Raw genomic sequence first — 16,470 nt, forward strand, 5'->3', positions numbered from 1 at the left:
TGCCTGCTACCTCCTCCAGAATGGCCAATGTAGGTTTGCTTTTGCTTCTCTTTCCACTCTGGGGGTCTCAGGAAGGACAGTGGGGTTTCCCTGGGGAGTGGGAACTGGGCATGGGGCTGGGAGGGAAGAGCAGAGTGTCCGCTGCAGGGCTGGGCTTGGTCAGCGTCTCCCTGCTCAGGCCCCCCTCCCAGAGGCATCGGGGAGTAACAGCAGGTGCCCTGCAAGTCCAAATCCTTGTCCTGCCTCCGCCAGTAGGACCTCAGGCAGGTCCTTCCCTTCTCTGGGCCTCAGTTTCCCCAAGGACTGAGGGGCACTGGACAAGATGCTTCCCAGTTCTGGTGGTCTATGGAATTTGGCCCTGAATACTGGTGTCCAGCTCAGAGTGACCCCCTTAGGCGGGAGGGCAGATCCATTTTCCTCGCTGGCTGCCACAGGCTTTAGTCCTGGGGGTCCGGAGGGAGGACAGAGGCTGAGGGGCAGGAAGCCGTGGTCTGCTGCCTGGTTAGTAGGCAAGTGGCCCATGGAAGCCTGGTGCACACTAGCCTGGACATTGTGGTGGACAGGCCTGCAGGAGTTGGGGGGTTGACTCCCTCCTGCTGGGGTTCTGAGTAGTCAGCCAAGGCCCAGGCCCGCTGCTTGTCACCCAGTGGGCAGCTGAACCTGGGTCTCAGGAATTTCTAGTGCTGCTTAAGGAGGAGGGTGTGAGCTTGGGATCCTAACCATCCTACAGGCCTGCAGATTCCATTATTCTGAGTTTGCTGAAGGTGGGCTGGGCCTGGCACGGGGCCATCTGGAGCAATCTGTGGCATCTCTGCCCTTCTCTACCACGTCTGATTCTCCTTAGACCTTGAAGAAAAACACCCTCTCCTCAAGTACTGCCTCCCGCCCCCAGCTTCCTACACCAGCAGCTCAGAACCCACTCCAGGGGTGAGAGTCAGATCAACAGCAGGACGGCTGGCAGAGAGGCAGCTGTGTCCTGTGAATTCTCCAAGATGGCCCTCTCCCCACCATCCCGGCTAAGAGGCGGACCTAGGGAGTGCTGGGTGTCCTGGGCTACTAGGTGTGTCCTAAGTGTGTGCTAGGATGTGCCCTAGCCCTGACCCTCAAGGCCCACCTCAGCAGATGGGTGCAGGAGCCCGGCATGGCATCCGGTACACAGTGGATGATCAGGGAACAGAAGTTGCTCTTGTCTCTGCAGAGGCTGTAGAGTGCAGGGGGGTGAAGGGCACGGACCCGAATAAGACAGCCTGGGTTCAATGCCACACCTGCTGCTTTCAATCTGTGTCACCCTGGGTACACTTCACCCATCTGTGCCTCAGTTTTCTCACTTGGACCCCTGAGATAAGAGGGTAATTGAGAAGGTGACAGGAGTGAGCAGTGTGGGGCACCCCATAAAGGCTGTCATCACGGAGCCTTGGTTGGGACCCTTCCCATGGCTGTCTTAGATTAGAGTTGCTGTGTCCTGACTGTGAGCTCTGATCCACAAGGGGCTCACCTACACCTGGTACCTCCACAGATGGGGGACCTACTGTGTGCCTGTGTGAAGCTGTTACCAACCAGCGTTCTTGACTTCCTTAATAAATAGAAATTGATCAGAGGCCAGACAAGAAATTCAGGCAAGGTTTTATTGGGGCCCCTGCCGCAGCACCGGGGAGCGAGAACAAACAACACGTTCCCTTGTTTGCCCGCTCGCTCAAGGGGGGAGAACTTGTTCTTTATACGGGGTGAGGGTAGGGGTGTGTCCAGGGGTCGGGCTGGAGGGGTAGCTTAGGTGGTTTGCCCACCCCTTAGCTGGTATTGTGTGCAAGGAGCTTTTGCTCCCCCGGCTCTTCAGAAGTGGCAGTTGAGGTTTTCTTGGTCTTTTGTATCTTTTGGTCCAGAATTTGCCTCAAATGCACATGCACGCCATTATTTTTAGTCCCACATAATTTCTTTGTATTTTGTAGCTTGAGGAGAGGTGTGTCCAGGTGCCAGCACTGCAGCACTGCAGCAAAGGGGCCCAGGTCCCAGCCTGTCTCAAAGCCAGGTCCTGAGTCCCAAGAGCTCGTTCTTGGATAGGGCAGACGGGGAGGCCAGGCTGGAGGAGGTCAGCAGGGTCCTTGCCAGGCTGCAGTCTGCATTCCCCCGACCCACGCAGCCCGGCTGCGGCCCTCACACGTCCCTCTGTCCTGTGCTCCAGTGCAGGGACTTCACGGCCCACACGGGCTACGAGGTGCTGCTGCAGCGGCTGCTGGACGGCAGGAGGACCTGCAAGGACGTGGAGGAGCTGCTGAGGCAGAGGTGAGCCCCTCCCCCAGCCCCTGGGAAGTGGCCGAGCCCCCATCCTGGCTGCGCCCCACCCCACGCCCCTCTGTAAGAAGTCAGGAGCGCGACTCTCCTGTTTGTCCCGGCCTGGGCCTCCCCCAAGTGGGCAAATAATCTAATGTTCCTCCAGATGTCCTTGAATTTAGCCAACACTTATTTAGACGAAGGGCTGGAGGCTTATCCTTCTCAAGGAGGAGCCCGCCGGCCAGCTGACCCCCAGAGGCTGAGCGGGTGGACCGTCAGGTCCTCCTGCCACCACCGGCGGACTCTGAGCCGCGGGCGGCGGAAGTGGAGGAGACGCAGCGCCCATGGGTTGTCATTGCAGGGCCCAGGCAGAGGAACGGTATGGGAAGGACCTGGTGCAGATCGCCCGGAAGGCAGGCGGCCAGACAGAGATCAAGTAAGAGGGCCCCTCCTGCTTCGCCAGGCACTTTCCACAGGGTTTAGGGCCTCCCCGTGTGGGGTGGACTGGGGAGGGCCGGGGAGGGTCTGGATGGCTCCCAGGGCAGGGTGCCTGGAGGGCATCTCTCTTGGGAGTCAGGCATTCTGAGTGAGGTCAGGTTCTGTGTGTGGGAAGAAAGCCAGCAGTCTGAGCACCAAGGAGGCCCTGGGCAGGGGGTGAGGTCATCTGTCCTCAGGTGCCTGCACACAGCCCGCACCCTCTGGGCGGCCTCCATCTAAGTCCTGAGAGCCCTGAGGGGAGGTGACAGGACCCCACTGGCTGCCCGAGACCCCGCAGCATCGGCTCAGGCTTCCAGGAGGGACTGTGTGGCCACAGGTGGGGGTGCCAGTTCCTCACCCGTTAGCCCTGGGACCTTGGTGGGGGGGGGGGTCACTGACACTCTGTGCCTCCATTTCCTCATCGGTGAGCAGATGACAGTACAACCTTCCTCAGAGGAATATGTGAGTCCAGGGCTGGCTCAGGCCTGGCTGGGAGGGAAGGTAGTAAGGGCACTTGCTGCTGTGAAGCCGCTGGGCCTCTCTGGCCCTGGGGCCTGGGCCTCTGTGTGCGGACTGTCAGGCGGGGACGCAGATGGAGACAGAATGATGATTTGAGGGCAGCTAAGGAGAACTTTCTAACAGTGGAGTGGAGGGGCTGCCTCGGGACGTGTGGACTCTCCCTACTGCATGAGGACCGAGCCAGGCTGAGGGGCAGACAGGACCCTGGACTCCAAGTCCTGGTAGGGCTCTGATGAGTCCTTCTCCTCCTACCCCAGAGCCGCAAGACCTCACTCAGCCTACGGCTGCCATAGCAACCCCTGCCCCCTGCCCCTGCTCCCACAGGGGTCAGGCCTGTGAGCGTCTGACTCTGCCCAAGGAAAGTGGCCCTGGACCCCGTCAGCTGCAAAGCCCAGAACCGGGTCCCCTTGTTTGAGTGTCTGAATAAACAACACGCTTTAAGTCTCCTAAAGACATAGGCAACCCTGGCTGGTCCCTGCTTCCAACCTGGAGTCGGGGAAAACTTAGGGAGGGCTAGAGGAAGGTTGAAGAGTGGTGTGAGCCAGGGGAGTTGAATGCTCAAGGCCCAAGGGTCCTGTGCTGGACCACAGAGTGTGAACGGCAGCTTCAGGAGTACGAACGCAGGAGCCCCAGTCCCCACTTGACCTTTGTGAGCTGTGTGACTGGGAGCAAGTCACTTAACCTCTCTGAATTGGGTTCTCATCTGTCCACTCCGGTGGGCTGTCGAGCAGATAAAGATGGCAGGGCCGAGGTTGAATACCAGTGCAGAGGAGGGCTCAGGACATGGTGAGGAACGAATGGAAGTCTGTGGGGACCTTCTTTGTCTTCCAGGCAGGGGGTGGAATCAAGGGAGCGTGACCCAGGGGGAGTCCCTGCCCACCTCCTGCCCTCCCAGGCCTGCTGGAAAAGGAGAACTTTCCCAACAAGAGAGGAGACCTCCTGGGGGAAGTGCTCCAGGCAGGGTCACGGTGGGAGGTCAGGCTGGAGATGGACTGCGTGAAGCACACTCAGGGGGCTGTGAGTCACAGGGGACTTAAAATAGGGAAGGAGAAGCCACCAATGAAGAGAATAAAGTGGGAATGGAGCCAGGTGAGCAGTGGGAAGGGTGGAGAGGTGCACAGAAGTGGCCAGGGCGAGGCTGTGGGCAGCACTGATTCCCTGCGTGGTTATAGGAGGCCGAGTGGGTCAAGGTCTGCCCTACCCTATATGCTGTGTGACCCTGGGATGGTCACTCCCCCTCTCTGAGCCCTGGGTCCTCAGCTGTGAAAGGGGACAATCACTCCCAAGAGTTGCTCTGGACAGTCACAATGTCAAGCAGAGAGCGCCAAGCCACAGCAATGCTCAATAAACAGCAGGGGTCTTTACGATCTCATGGGCCCCTCTATAAGTAAGATAAATTGGGGTCACCCGGTTTAGTTTAACGCTAAGGAGCCTGCCTGGCCAGCCCAGACCATTTCCTCTGAGGCCCAGCCCCTCCCTGGCCCTGGCCCTATCCTTAGAGACACAGCTTCCATCCAAGGTGGGAGCACCAGGGTGGGGCCCCAGGCCAGGGAAGGGAGGAGAGTCAGGGTCCACCTTGCTGCCTACCAAGGAGGAGCTGGTGCCTGGGCTGGGAGGGCCAGGCCCTAAGGCTCAGCCTAACCAGTGGAAGGAGAGGCAGGAACAAAACCCACAGGGGCACCGCTGCACAGCCACACGGGTTCCAGAGCAGGCTGGGAGCAGTGCATGCATACCAGCATTGCCCCGAGTTCCCCATCGAGCTGGGGTGGCCAGAGGAGCAGGGCAGAGCAGAGGGCACCTCCTGGGAGAGGTGGAGAGGAAGGGAAGGCACTTTCCTGACAGAGGACCGGCACGGACAAAGGCTGGAGGTTGCAAAGCTCAGGGCACGTTCAGAACCAGAGAGTCAGGAGGCAGGAGGCAGACCATCCCGGCTCACCTGCTGCTTCCCGTAGGGCTGTGCCCCTTGCAGCTCCCAGACTATGCACAGTAGGTACTTCACAATTATTGCTGTTGATCCACAAGGCATGTACTAGGGTTGGTGACACCATTAAGTCATTCCTTTCTTTAACCGTGGGCCAAGCATCCATCATCCAGCCAAGCATGTTTGGAGCACCTACTATGTGCCGTGCCCTAGGCTGAGTTGGGAGGGATTCAGAATTTTTAAAATAAAGGGCCTCACTGTTCTGAAGCCGGGGTCTAGCACATTGAGGGTAACTTCACTCTCGTCCCCAGTCCTTTGCATCAGAACATCACTCCAAGGGCCCTCTCATGCCCCACCTCCTCCAGGAAGCTCTCCCAGACACTCTGGCCTTGCCTGCCTGTCAGGGTCTTGGCTTAGACCAGGTTGCCCCATCCCACACCAACGTGGAGGGAGGGCTCTTTCTGGGTAGGGTGAGTGGCAACCATGACAACATGGGTCGCTTCCTTGTCGCCGTGGAGACTTATGGGGTTGGCACCTGGCAAAGCTGGCCTGGCCACTCCATGTGGGGACTGGTAGCTCATCCTGCAGGGCCTGTCTCCTGGTCAGGGGGAGCCCTCTGCCTCCCCATGGCCAAGGCCCCTGTGTCCCGTGCGATGCTTATTCTCAGCCCCTGGGAAGGTGGGCGGAGGGCTGGGGGTGCATAGGCTGGATGCGGTGAACGAGGAGGACAAAAGCCAAGGGGTGAAGTGACCCCAGAAATAGCCCAGCGAGAGCTGAGAGGGTGAAGCAGGCCAGCCTCCCCACCCCTGCTGCCTGAAATAGAGCATTTCTGTGTCATCCCCTGACCTCAGACTGGTCAGAAGGCCGGAGACTCAGCCACATATATTAAAACAAGGTTACTCCCACCTTCAAGTGATTTTTAGCATTCTCCTCCTTCACACATTGACTCAGCAAGCATCTGCTGGGCAGTGGCAATGCAGGACACACAAATAAGACCTGGTCCCCAACTCGAGGGATCCCCACCAGCCCTTTCAAATGCATCTTAAAGAAGCACTAGATGGGTGCAGGGGGCTTACCCATAACATCTAAACCACACATCCAGCCCTTACAGAAAGTTCACCTTGACTCTCCTTCCAACCTTGGGGCCTTTGCTCTGGCTGTTGCCCTCATTTCTCCCCTGCGAGGTCTAGCTGAAATACCACCTCCCCCAGAAAGCTGTCACCTCCCCCCACCTCTTGTTCATCCTGCGCCACGTAGGGTGCCGAGTGTCACAAGCTGCAGAAGCTGCATGGGGCAGGAGTTCAGGAAATAAAGGGGAATTGAGGCAGGGCTGGGGGCAGCTTCCTGCGAGCCCCTTCGCAGTAGCCGCGAGCAAGGACGGCCCCCACCTGAGTCCTCACACCCTCTCGTCCCTGCTTCACCCCCACTTGTCACAGCCTAAAACGCTATGTTTTCCTGTCAAAAGAGAGGGATTTTTTTCATGATCTCTCTTCCTCTGAGCTCAGAGCATGAAGGTATCACTGAGGATATTGGAGGGAGAGAGGCGGGCCCTGTTCCCATCAGGGCTCCTCTGGGGTCAGCTCACTCAGGCCCAGCCTCCAGCAAGGGGAGCAAGAGGCCCATCTCCTGTGAGCTGGGAGGCAGGGGCCTCCTGGCTGGCTGGTGCGCAGGGGGTGGGATGGCAAAGCAGGGACCACGAGATGATGCGTGTCCCATGGTGGTACAGAAGTACAGAAGGAGACATTTACACTGGAAATTCAGACTGTTTGGAACAGAATTCCAGGCTGAGTGTCCTGAGAGCAGGGTTGAAAGGGGCAATGGGATGAGTTACACACGAGGACACTGGTGACTGATAACAGAGGTCAGAGGCTTGCCAGGGGTCCCCATCCTTGACATGTGATGGAGACACGGTAGAGGAGAGCTCTGGGAAATCTGGGTCATGGTTTCCCTGAGTGGTTTGGAGTTGAGAAAGGCCTTGGAAGTTATCGCTCTGGGCTGTAACCCTAGGGACAATGGGGAGGAGAACCAGGCATTGCCGCTGTTCAGTGGCCTCACAGTTCAGTGCTGTGACAGACACTCAAGGTATCAACCCAAGATGACAATAGGAACAAGTGCTCCGAAGGGACAGAAGAGGAAGCCAGGCAAAGATGCTGCACATAGGGCATTAGCATGTGCAAAGGCCCTGCGCAAGAAGGAACATGGCATATAGAAGGAACTGGTAGGTGGCCAAAGAACAGGGATAACAGGTGAGAAGTGAAGCTGGAGGGTTGGAGGTGATGGGGCAGGGGCTCGGGGTGGTGGCAGTGAGAGGTGGACACATAGAAGATTTGGGAAGTGAAAAAGAAGGTAACAGGGGGGGAGGAGGGTGGAGTCAAGGGCGGCTCGTAAGTTTCTGGTGTGCATAACCTGGTAGACAGTGGTGCCTTTGCTGAGAAGGGAGCCCTGCAGGAGGAGCAGGTTTGTAGGGCGATGAGTCCAGTTTCGGACACTCTGAGTTTGAGGTGTCTGTGAGACGTGAAGTCTAAAAGGAGGTGAGGACCGAGCAGTGGGTGTGCAAGCCCCAGCCTGTGGGAGGGGTCTGGGCAGGGTGTGGTCATGCTGTGGGTCGTGACGGGGCATGGAGAAGTGGCCATACTGGACCTAGAGAGGCTCTAACCATGGACGGGGAGACTGAGGCAGGAGATGAGTGTGTGAGAAGGAGGTGTAACTGCTGGCAAGGTGTCAGTTCTGTCAAAGAGTCCTGACCTCTCCACCCCCCGCCAGGGCAGGTGGGGTCACCATGGCAATCACCCCTTCCTTCCTCTGGTAAGAAGCAGAAGGCTCCAGCTCTCTCCACTTGTGTGGCCATGGTCAGTTTCTTTACCTCTCTGACCCTTGTTTTTCTCATCCGTAAAATGCGGATAATGATGGTACCCTCCCTGCCTGGCAGAGGTGTGAGGATTACATAATTTAGGCCAGCATTTGAACGTACATCAGCAGCACCTGGAGATTTGTTAAAACACAGTGTGCTGGGCCCCTCTTCCAAGCTTCCGCTTCAGGAGGACTGGGGTGGAGCCTGAAATCTGCGTTTCTAACAAACTCCCAGGTGATGCTGCTGCTGCTGGTCTGCTGCTCCTCCATGGCCTCAGTTTCCCTAACTGTCCCCATGGGAGGAGGGAGCCCCCCCTGTGAAGCCTGCCTTGCAAGGATTGAGGGGAAATGCAGGCGGGCGGGCAGGGCTGTCTCACTGGGTGTCATGTGGCCATATGGCCACCAGTGGGCGGGAGCGCTGCTCCGCAGAGAGGCTGGATCCTCGCCGCTGCCTGTGTGTGAGTGACCCCAGCAAGCCTGGCCACACTCGGGCCTCAGTTCCCCTATCGGCCTCCACTGACTGTGGCTCCTCAGGCGTCCTGGTGAGGGGGGAGTTAAGGGGCCATAAACACAGGCAGAGAATTTTACCGTTGAGATAGACAAGCCTCACTTCAGGGCCAATCTGCAACCTCCACACACCGTCTCTGTGCACTTGGAGTCTTGGTACCCACAGGGCTGCAGGGAGTGGGGGTGAAAGGTGCCCAATCTATGGGGCTGCCTCAAGGGGACCCCCTACCTGAAGGCAAATCCAGTGGGGGTTTCTGATAAGAGGGGGCATGCAGTAAGCCCTTAGGTGGGGCACTTTGGAGCTACAGCTCAGGTCAGGTTAAGAGGCCTGGGGGACCCCCAGGTCAGGGTGTGCAGTAGTGGGCTCAGGGGAGGGTGGCACAACAGCAACCCTTGTAAAGCATCTTCTTTGCACCAGCTCAGAGGTGCTTTATGCATATACATTCATTTAATCCTCATAACCATTCTGTTTGTGCTATTATCCCCATTTTACAGAAAGGGAAAGTGAGGCACAGAGAGGCTACGTAACTTGCCCAAGGTCATACAAAGAGTCAGTGGCAGAGCCTGGATTGAACTCAGGCCGTCTGGCTCCAGGGTCTGCTTCTAACGCACCTGGGAGTCCAGAGCAGGAAGCCCCTACCCAGGTTCCTGGCCTGGGATTCCAAGTCACCTCCCTCCTCTGCCAGGAGGGGGAGCTCACTCCTCTGAGAGGCCCCTGCCCCTGAGAGCTGATGGGCTGGGGCGAGGCACTTTACCGTCAGTCCTGCTCTAAGCAGCAGACAAGACTGGGCCCTGAGTGGGCTCCGACATCTTTGCTCAGATCTCAACTCCGTTGGTAGCTCTGGGAAACAGCCCCCTGGCAGGACTGCCAGATAAAATATAGAATGCCCCGTTAAATTTCAGATAGACAACAAATATTTTTAAAATTTAAGTGTGTTCCAAATATTACATGGGGCATGTTGACATTCAAAAACTATTTGTTGTTTATCTGAAATTTGAACTTAACTGGGTGGCCTGTATTTTTATTTGCTCCATCTGGCAACCCTACCCTTGGGCATAACCCCCTCACACCTCCTATGCCCAGCCAGCCCCTTCCCTTTCCTTTCTCCTTGGTGCCCTCTCTGGAGTGGGCAGTGTCTGCATGTCTGCTTCAGACTGGACACCTGGTGCCTCCTAACTCCTCCTACTGGGTTTTCTCAGGCACCCCAAGCTTAGTGCACCCTAAAATAACTCCCCATTTTCCCTCCTTGGCCCCTCTCAGAGGTGTCACCACCATCCACCCAGCCACCTAGCCAGGGACCTGGGAGCCCCTCAGTTTCTCACTGTCCTCACCTGTACCTCCTATTCATCCTGTCCGAAGGCCCCTACATCTCTCCCCTCCATCACCTCTGCCCTGCTTGTTCCCCTCTTCCCCCACAGCCCCCTCCAAAATGTCCTCAGGTCACCTGCCAGGTCTTAACCCCACCCTCTCCTGCTTCGAGGCAGGGCCCTGAAGATGTGCAGAAGCCAAGAGCATTCTGTCACAGTGGGAGGTTTGATTTCTGAGCGGATGGTCACAGTCTGGCTAGAGGGTCCCTGGGATCTAGGTCAGTGTGTGTGAGTAAGCCAGGGCCCTCCCACCAAAATAAAAGTCCCCGGGCCCAGCCAGGACTTCAGGTTCCCCTGCACTGTCCTCCTGCTGACCCTGGTCTTTCTGTTTTGCAGCTCCCTGAGGGCCTCCTTTGACTCTCTGAAGCAGCGTAAGTCCCACCTGCTCCCCACTCCAGGCTGCAGGGTGACAGGACCTTCTGGAAACACCAGATCCCCCACCGTTGGGGATGGATGGATGCTGGCTGGCAGTTGAGGCTGGTGGAGGACTTGGGGGTGACAGAGATGAGCTGTGGGGTTGGGGTGGGCTGGCCCAGGCAGGGGCAAATATGTGAGTGGCTGGGGCCCACCAGGTCTGACACCGGGGACCACTGTCCTTACTCCACCCCCAGAAATGGAGAACGTGGGCAGCGCCCACATCCAGCTGGCCCTGGCCCTGCGTGAGGAGTTGCGGAGCCTGGAGGAGTTTCGTGAGAGGCAGAAGGAGCAGAGGAGGAAGGTAAGGGGGCGCGGGGATGGGCCTCGAGTTGGCGGTGGCTGTTGTCGCTGTGGAGGCAGTAGGGGACGGGCTCTCCCGATGGGCAGCACCCCAGGCTTGCGGGTGATGGCGATTTGAAGGAGGAGAGGGGGCTGTGGACAGACGCCTGGTACTGGGACCAGGACCCAGCTCTCAGGCCTGAAAGCCCCACTGGGGGTCTTCCCCCTGCACTGTCTCAGGCTAGGAAGAGGGAAAGACCTTGGTCTTTTTGATCATCCTACTACAACAGGCTATAGAGGGTCCATGACAGCTTGGGGGTATCCAAAGGAGGCAACCTAAGTTGGGGAGTCACCAGAAACTGGTCCTGAGCCCAAGGATCAGGGCTGTTTACCTGGGAGAAAGGAAGACTTGGGAGTCAGTCACTGCAGCCACTCTGCAGGGCTGCCTGAGGCTGAGGGGAACAGACAGAGCTTGTGGGGAGTGGGGGCTGCCGAGCCTACCTCAGCATCCAAAGGTACTGTTCACCCATCTGTAGGGTGTGGCTGTCCCTAGATGGAGGGATTGCATGGAGAGGAAGTGAGGTTCCCATCATGGGAGGTATACAAACAGAGGCTGGAGGTTACTTGTCAGGGAAGCTGCAGAGGTTGGATGGGAGGTGGGCTTGGTGACCCCTGTGTCCCAGGGCCCCCTCCCAAGCCTGAGACTCTCTGACTGGCTGAGCACGTGGCCCTCTAGGAAGGCAGGTACGGACACATGATCAGCCTCTCAGGGCCTTAGTGATGAGCGTGGCGCCTTGGACAGGGTGGGAGAGGCCAGGGCACAGGAGCACTTCTTGCTTGGAGAGGAAGCATTATTGTAAACTGTCCAAAGAACTGAAAATGGAAAATTCCACACAACTGAGCTGTGAAGGGACAGAAGGCAACAGTTCATGGCTGGGGCCAGGCTGGGACTGGGTGTCCCGGCCAAGCCACTTACCCTCTCTGTGTCTGTTTCCCTCTTGTGGGATGGGACACTTACATCCACCTGCCAAGCTTTGGGGGACCCAGCCCAGAACTAGGCCCCTTGCAGTCTTCACAGGCAGGGTGCTGACTCCGATTAGTAGCTCTGGCCACAGAAATTTAGTGTGGCTGTACTCCCGGTCTGCCCATCTGGCCAGCTGGGGCCTCAGGCTTTCACGATTCTAAATTTGGGTTCCTAAGCAGACGATGGGTCCTCCAAGCCGGTCCCAGAAGTTGGCCCAGCCTTAAGGAGCTGCAGCAGGCGACCCCTCTGAGCTGGGACTTGCTTGCAGAGCATCTACTGTGACAGCGAGGCCCCAGGATGGCCGTTTTGAGCTTTCCTGTGGCCAGTGGGGCTGTGATGTCTGAAAAAGCTGTTCTGGACAGAGGGACAGTTCCAGGGTGTGATCAGGGCTCCCACAAGCGAAGGACAGCCGTGGTGTAGTGTGCGGGGAGGGCTGCCTGGGTGTGTGTGCACATGTGTGCATGTATGGACGTGGGTGTGCACCCAGGAGAACGAGAGGACACCTCTGCATACCTGTGAACATGGGCATGTGTTTCAGTGTGTGTGTGTGTGTGACCAGGTGGCTTCTCAAGGTCTCCCCGCTGGCACCGGCCCCACTGAGACCCCAGGCACGAACCGGCTCCAGCCCCAACACGAGAGGTGTTTCATTTCCCATTATCCTTAGAGCCAATCTCTGTCCAGGCCGAGTTCCATCCTCTCCGTCTGTACAAGGAGCCTGGGAGGCGAGGTGGAGGTGCGGGGGCCCCGTGTGCACCAGCGGGTGACCATGACCAAGTCTGGGGTGTGTACACAGGGCCCATGGCTGTGTGTGGCGGACATGGGAGAGTGTACGTATGTGTACTTGTGAGCGGTGTCTGAGGTTGCTCTGTGAAGGCCTTGTGTATATGCAAGGGGGAGTGTGGGGGCCTGTTAACGTTTACTTGTGTGTGTGTGTGTGTGTAACTCTGTGTGCGTGTGTGTGCCAGCGTGTGTACACGGGGTATGATGGCTTTGAGTGGGTACAGAGGCTTGTGAGTGAAGGACAGCATGTGTGTGTGTGCACATGTGCACGTAGGTAGGTTGGGTATTCCCGGGCTAGAGACCAAGTCCTGGCTGGGGTCTGCAGGGAGAGGACACACCATGTGTGTCCATGCCCCGGGCTCCTCTAGCTTTCTGTTCTGAGCAGTAGTTGTGAAACAGCAGGCTGCGGGAGAGGGAGGGCATCTTGTCACCACCCCCTTCAGAGCCAGGAAGAAATGCTGGGCCTCATCCCAAGGACACACCGTCCTCTGGGCCTAAGGGAGTGTCCTGAGGCCACGGCCCCAAGCTCAGAGCCTCATGTCCCCCGCAGTATGAGGCCATCATGGACCGTGTCCAGAAGAGCAAGCTGTTGCTCCACAAGAAGGCCATGGAGGTGAGTGCAAGGGTCTTAGGCCTGGAGGGGTGGCAGGGGTCAGGGTGTGGATCCCAGGAGCCCTGGACTGGGCACCTGGGACAGGGCTTGCCTCAGGCCTCCATCCAGCAACAGGCACAGTGGCCTGTCGGGTTCTTGGTGTTGCACTTGCTCCCAGGGTGCCATGCAGATTGGCCCACGGCCTGACCTTGAGGGGCTCCTGACTGATGGGCAAGCAGTCAGTCCCGGACAGCGGTCTACAGGGTCATCCAGGCTGTCAGCTGGGGACTCCAGGGGCGGAGGGAGAAGGGACCCCTGAGCTGTGTCTCCTAGTTCACTGAGTAAGGAGAAAAATAGCTCCACCACGTGTGCAGAGGCTGGCATCGTGATGATGCATGGCATTTTAAGGGCCCTGCTGGCGGTTTGATGTGACCACACCTGTGAAGAGGCCGGGGCTGTGGGCAGGGCTACATTGTCCCCACTGGGAAGGGGCCTGGGAACAAGACTCCCTTCTCCATCTCCATTCTGGATCCCCAAATCCTTGTCCCTGGTGAGGAGGCCCCCAACCCACCCGCAGCCCCCAACAGGGAGAAGGGAGGTTGGGCTCAGGAGCCTCACTGGGGCCCCCAAGTCACGCCCCTCCACACACACCCCCCAGTCCAAGAAGACATATGAGCAGAAGTGCCGAGATGCAGACGACGCCGAGCAGGCCTTCGAGCGCATTAGCACCAACGGTCAGCAGAAGCAGGTGGAGAAGGTGCGTGGAGCCCCTGAGGCCATGTGGTGTCACAGGGCTGGGGCAGGGTGGGGAGGGAGGGAAGGGGTGCCACAGACACTCCAAGGCAAGGTCTGCATCTGGGATATCCTGGCTGCTCACCTCGCTCTGAACCTTCATCCCTCTGTCTGTGAAATGGGTTTCCTAGAATCTCAGGGTCTAGATAGACAGTCAGCTTGATCCCCTTTGCCATCTCCAGGCTGCACCCAAGGACCCATTCCTCAGAGCAGGCCCACTGCAGCCCAGGCCCAGAGCTCACAGGGCAATGAGAGCAGATGCTAACCCTCACACAACCCTTTGGAGAAGGGCTCAGTAGGCGCATGTCACAGAGAGGAAACAGGCCCAGAGATGGTAAGTGACTTGTTCAAGGTCTGAGGGCCAGGCAGAAACAGAGAAAGGACCCAAACCCAGGTCGTCCAGAACCCAAGCTCTTGACTGCTCTGGCCTCTTGGCCAGGGTGGGAGTGTCAGAGATGCCAGGGCTCAAGAACACATTTTGCGCATTGCACAGACAGGAAAGCTGAGGCCCAGAGAGGGCAGGGGCCTGCAGGTGAGTTGGTGGCAGCAAGTCAGGGACAGAGCCCCAGCCTCAGCCAGTGGGTTCAGCAGTGGGCGTGGGGCCCCAGGGCCCGGCCCCTGGTCTACATTTCTCCCTCTAGGTCTCAACATCTAGTTTTCACATGAACCTGCATGAAGTGCAGGTTTTTGTTTTATTCCTTTTTTACTGGAACCAGGCTGTGGGCCCTTGTAGGGTGAGGCTGGAGTTAATGATAGAACTTGCCCACAGTTGGCTCCTGAGTGTCCCCCTGTGTGGCCAGAGAGGGGGTGACAGAGTCCCTTCAGGGTTGCCCAGGGAAACTTGGAGCCCAAGGGCTGGGCTGGGGGGTTCCCGGGGGTGGGGCTTCAATGCTGCTTTCCCTCTGTCTCTTCAGAGCCAGAACAAAGCCAAGCAGTGCAAGGACTCAGCCATGGAGGCAGGTACGTGGCTAGCCCACCTCCTCAGCTTAGGGGGTAGGGTGGCTTGGACATCCCTTCCCCCACAGCACACTTCCTTCACCCTGGGGACACAGTCACGCTCATCACTCTCATTTCCATACTTCTGCAAGTAAAACGAAACCATTCGTTTTCTCACATTTGCCAAGACTGTTCTTGGTGCTTTGCATGTTTTAACTAACACTCACAACAATCCTGCAAGGTGGTCATTATTACTATCCCCCTTTTTTTTAACAGACAAGGAAACTGTGGCACAGAGAGGTTAATTAACTTGCCCAAGGTCACACAGCCAATAAGTGGTAGTAACTGTATTTGAACGCAAGCCATCTGGCTCCAGGGCCCAGGACTTTCACAGCCACAATCAAGGGAGACAGGCCCACTCATCGCACACAGCTCTCTCTCTCTTACATACACTGAAACCCATCAGAGCCTTCTCTGGGCTTCTGTCTCCTCTATCCTTCTCCTGATGCCAGAAGACCCCAACACCCCATCTCTGCTGACACAACTCCTAGGACAGAGAGCTTACCGTTGCTCCCTTTCCCTGGGAAGGCTCTCCCTCCTGCTAGCACTGCCTTTCCCAGGACCCAGCTCCTCCCTTGGCTGGGGGCACAGAGGTCATGGTCCAAGCTTGCTGGCTTCCCAGCCCGATAGCTCCCAATGCTCCCCTTCACCCCTCCTCCAGGGCTGCCCTCTCTGAGCCTGTTTCCCATCTGGAAAGTGAGACGGTGGGACCTGGGGATGGTGAGAGGCCCAGATTCTGACTTTGGGTGTATGAGGCTCTGCTCCAGCCCCAGGCAGCTGGACCACAGGGGGAGCTGAGAGTCACCCTAAGGGCAGTACCACAGTGGGTGGCCCTTACGAGCACGTTCAGATGTAGCACCAGCAGCCAGGGCAGGTCTCTCTAAGGAGGGGGAGGGCACTCTGGGCAGGGGCACTGCAGGAGCAAAGGGGTGGCCTGTGGGGGGTGTCTAGGCCGCTGGCCTCCCCAAGGACTGCCTGTGCTTCCAGAGCGCGTGTATAGGCAGAACATCGAGCAGCTGGAGAAGGTGCGGGGCGAGTGGGAGCAGGAGCACCGGGCCACCTGTGAGGTGAGACACTCCTGGTGTGGAGGCTGCTCCCGAGCTATGAAATGGGAGGGACGCCGGTCCCCGCTCCCGCCGCTTCACGGGGGGGAAAAGAGGCAGTGCTGCGGGAAAGGCATCATTCCTTCATTCATTCACTCATCCACTCACTCCACAGGCCCTGTGCTGAGTCCCTGCCCCTGGGGAGCTCACCGCCTGGCTTTGTGCTCTGGGTCCCCTTTTGCAGGCAGGCATCCTTCACCCCTTTTGGCTGAAGCCGAAACTGAGGCTCAGACAAAACCCATAGCTTCCCTGGGCTCTGCTGATGAGCAGGGCCTGGGAGACAGGCCTCAGGATTCAGGGTCCAGGGCTCCTCTTAAGACACTCCCCAGGGTTACCCTCCCCCACGCCTGGAGGAAGGACAGGGCAGGAAGCCCACAGGCAGTTCAACTTCCCTCCCCAGAAGCCTCAGGAGCTGGCACAGAGGTGGGGGTGGGGATGCCCAGGAAGAGTCTTTCCTTTCGGCTTGGCTTCAGGGGAAGGGGTCTGGCTGGTCAGCCCCAGCTGAGCTGAGTGGGGCCTGGCCTGGCCCAGCCCTGCAGCAGCCCCCCCCCCCCCCCCCCCCTCCCCCCCCCCCGCC

General features: G+C 58.2%; 1 protein-coding gene across 1 annotated transcript in view; it reads left to right on the top strand.

Moving 5' to 3' along the window:
• PSTPIP1 (proline-serine-threonine phosphatase interacting protein 1) overlaps positions 1–16,470 on the top strand; it is a 41,632-nt gene that overhangs the window by 18,598 nt on the left and 6,564 nt on the right. Inside the window, exons 2-9 of the mRNA XM_024761777.1 lie at positions 2,180–2,280; positions 2,630–2,704; positions 10,247–10,281; positions 10,522–10,628; positions 12,961–13,023; positions 13,661–13,759; positions 14,709–14,754; positions 15,778–15,857. Coding sequence (XP_024617545.1) covers positions 2,180–2,280; positions 2,630–2,704; positions 10,247–10,281; positions 10,522–10,628; positions 12,961–13,023; positions 13,661–13,759; positions 14,709–14,754; positions 15,778–15,857 — 606 coding nt within the window. The remainder of the gene's footprint in view (positions 1–2,179; positions 2,281–2,629; positions 2,705–10,246; positions 10,282–10,521; positions 10,629–12,960; positions 13,024–13,660; positions 13,760–14,708; positions 14,755–15,777; positions 15,858–16,470) is intronic.

The sequence above is a fragment of the Neophocaena asiaeorientalis genome, unplaced genomic scaffold (genome assembly GCF_003031525.2).
Source record: "Neophocaena asiaeorientalis asiaeorientalis breed wild unplaced genomic scaffold, Neophocaena_asiaeorientalis_V1.1 scaffold54, whole genome shotgun sequence".
Classification (NCBI taxonomy): Eukaryota; Metazoa; Chordata; class Mammalia; order Artiodactyla; family Phocoenidae; genus Neophocaena; species Neophocaena asiaeorientalis.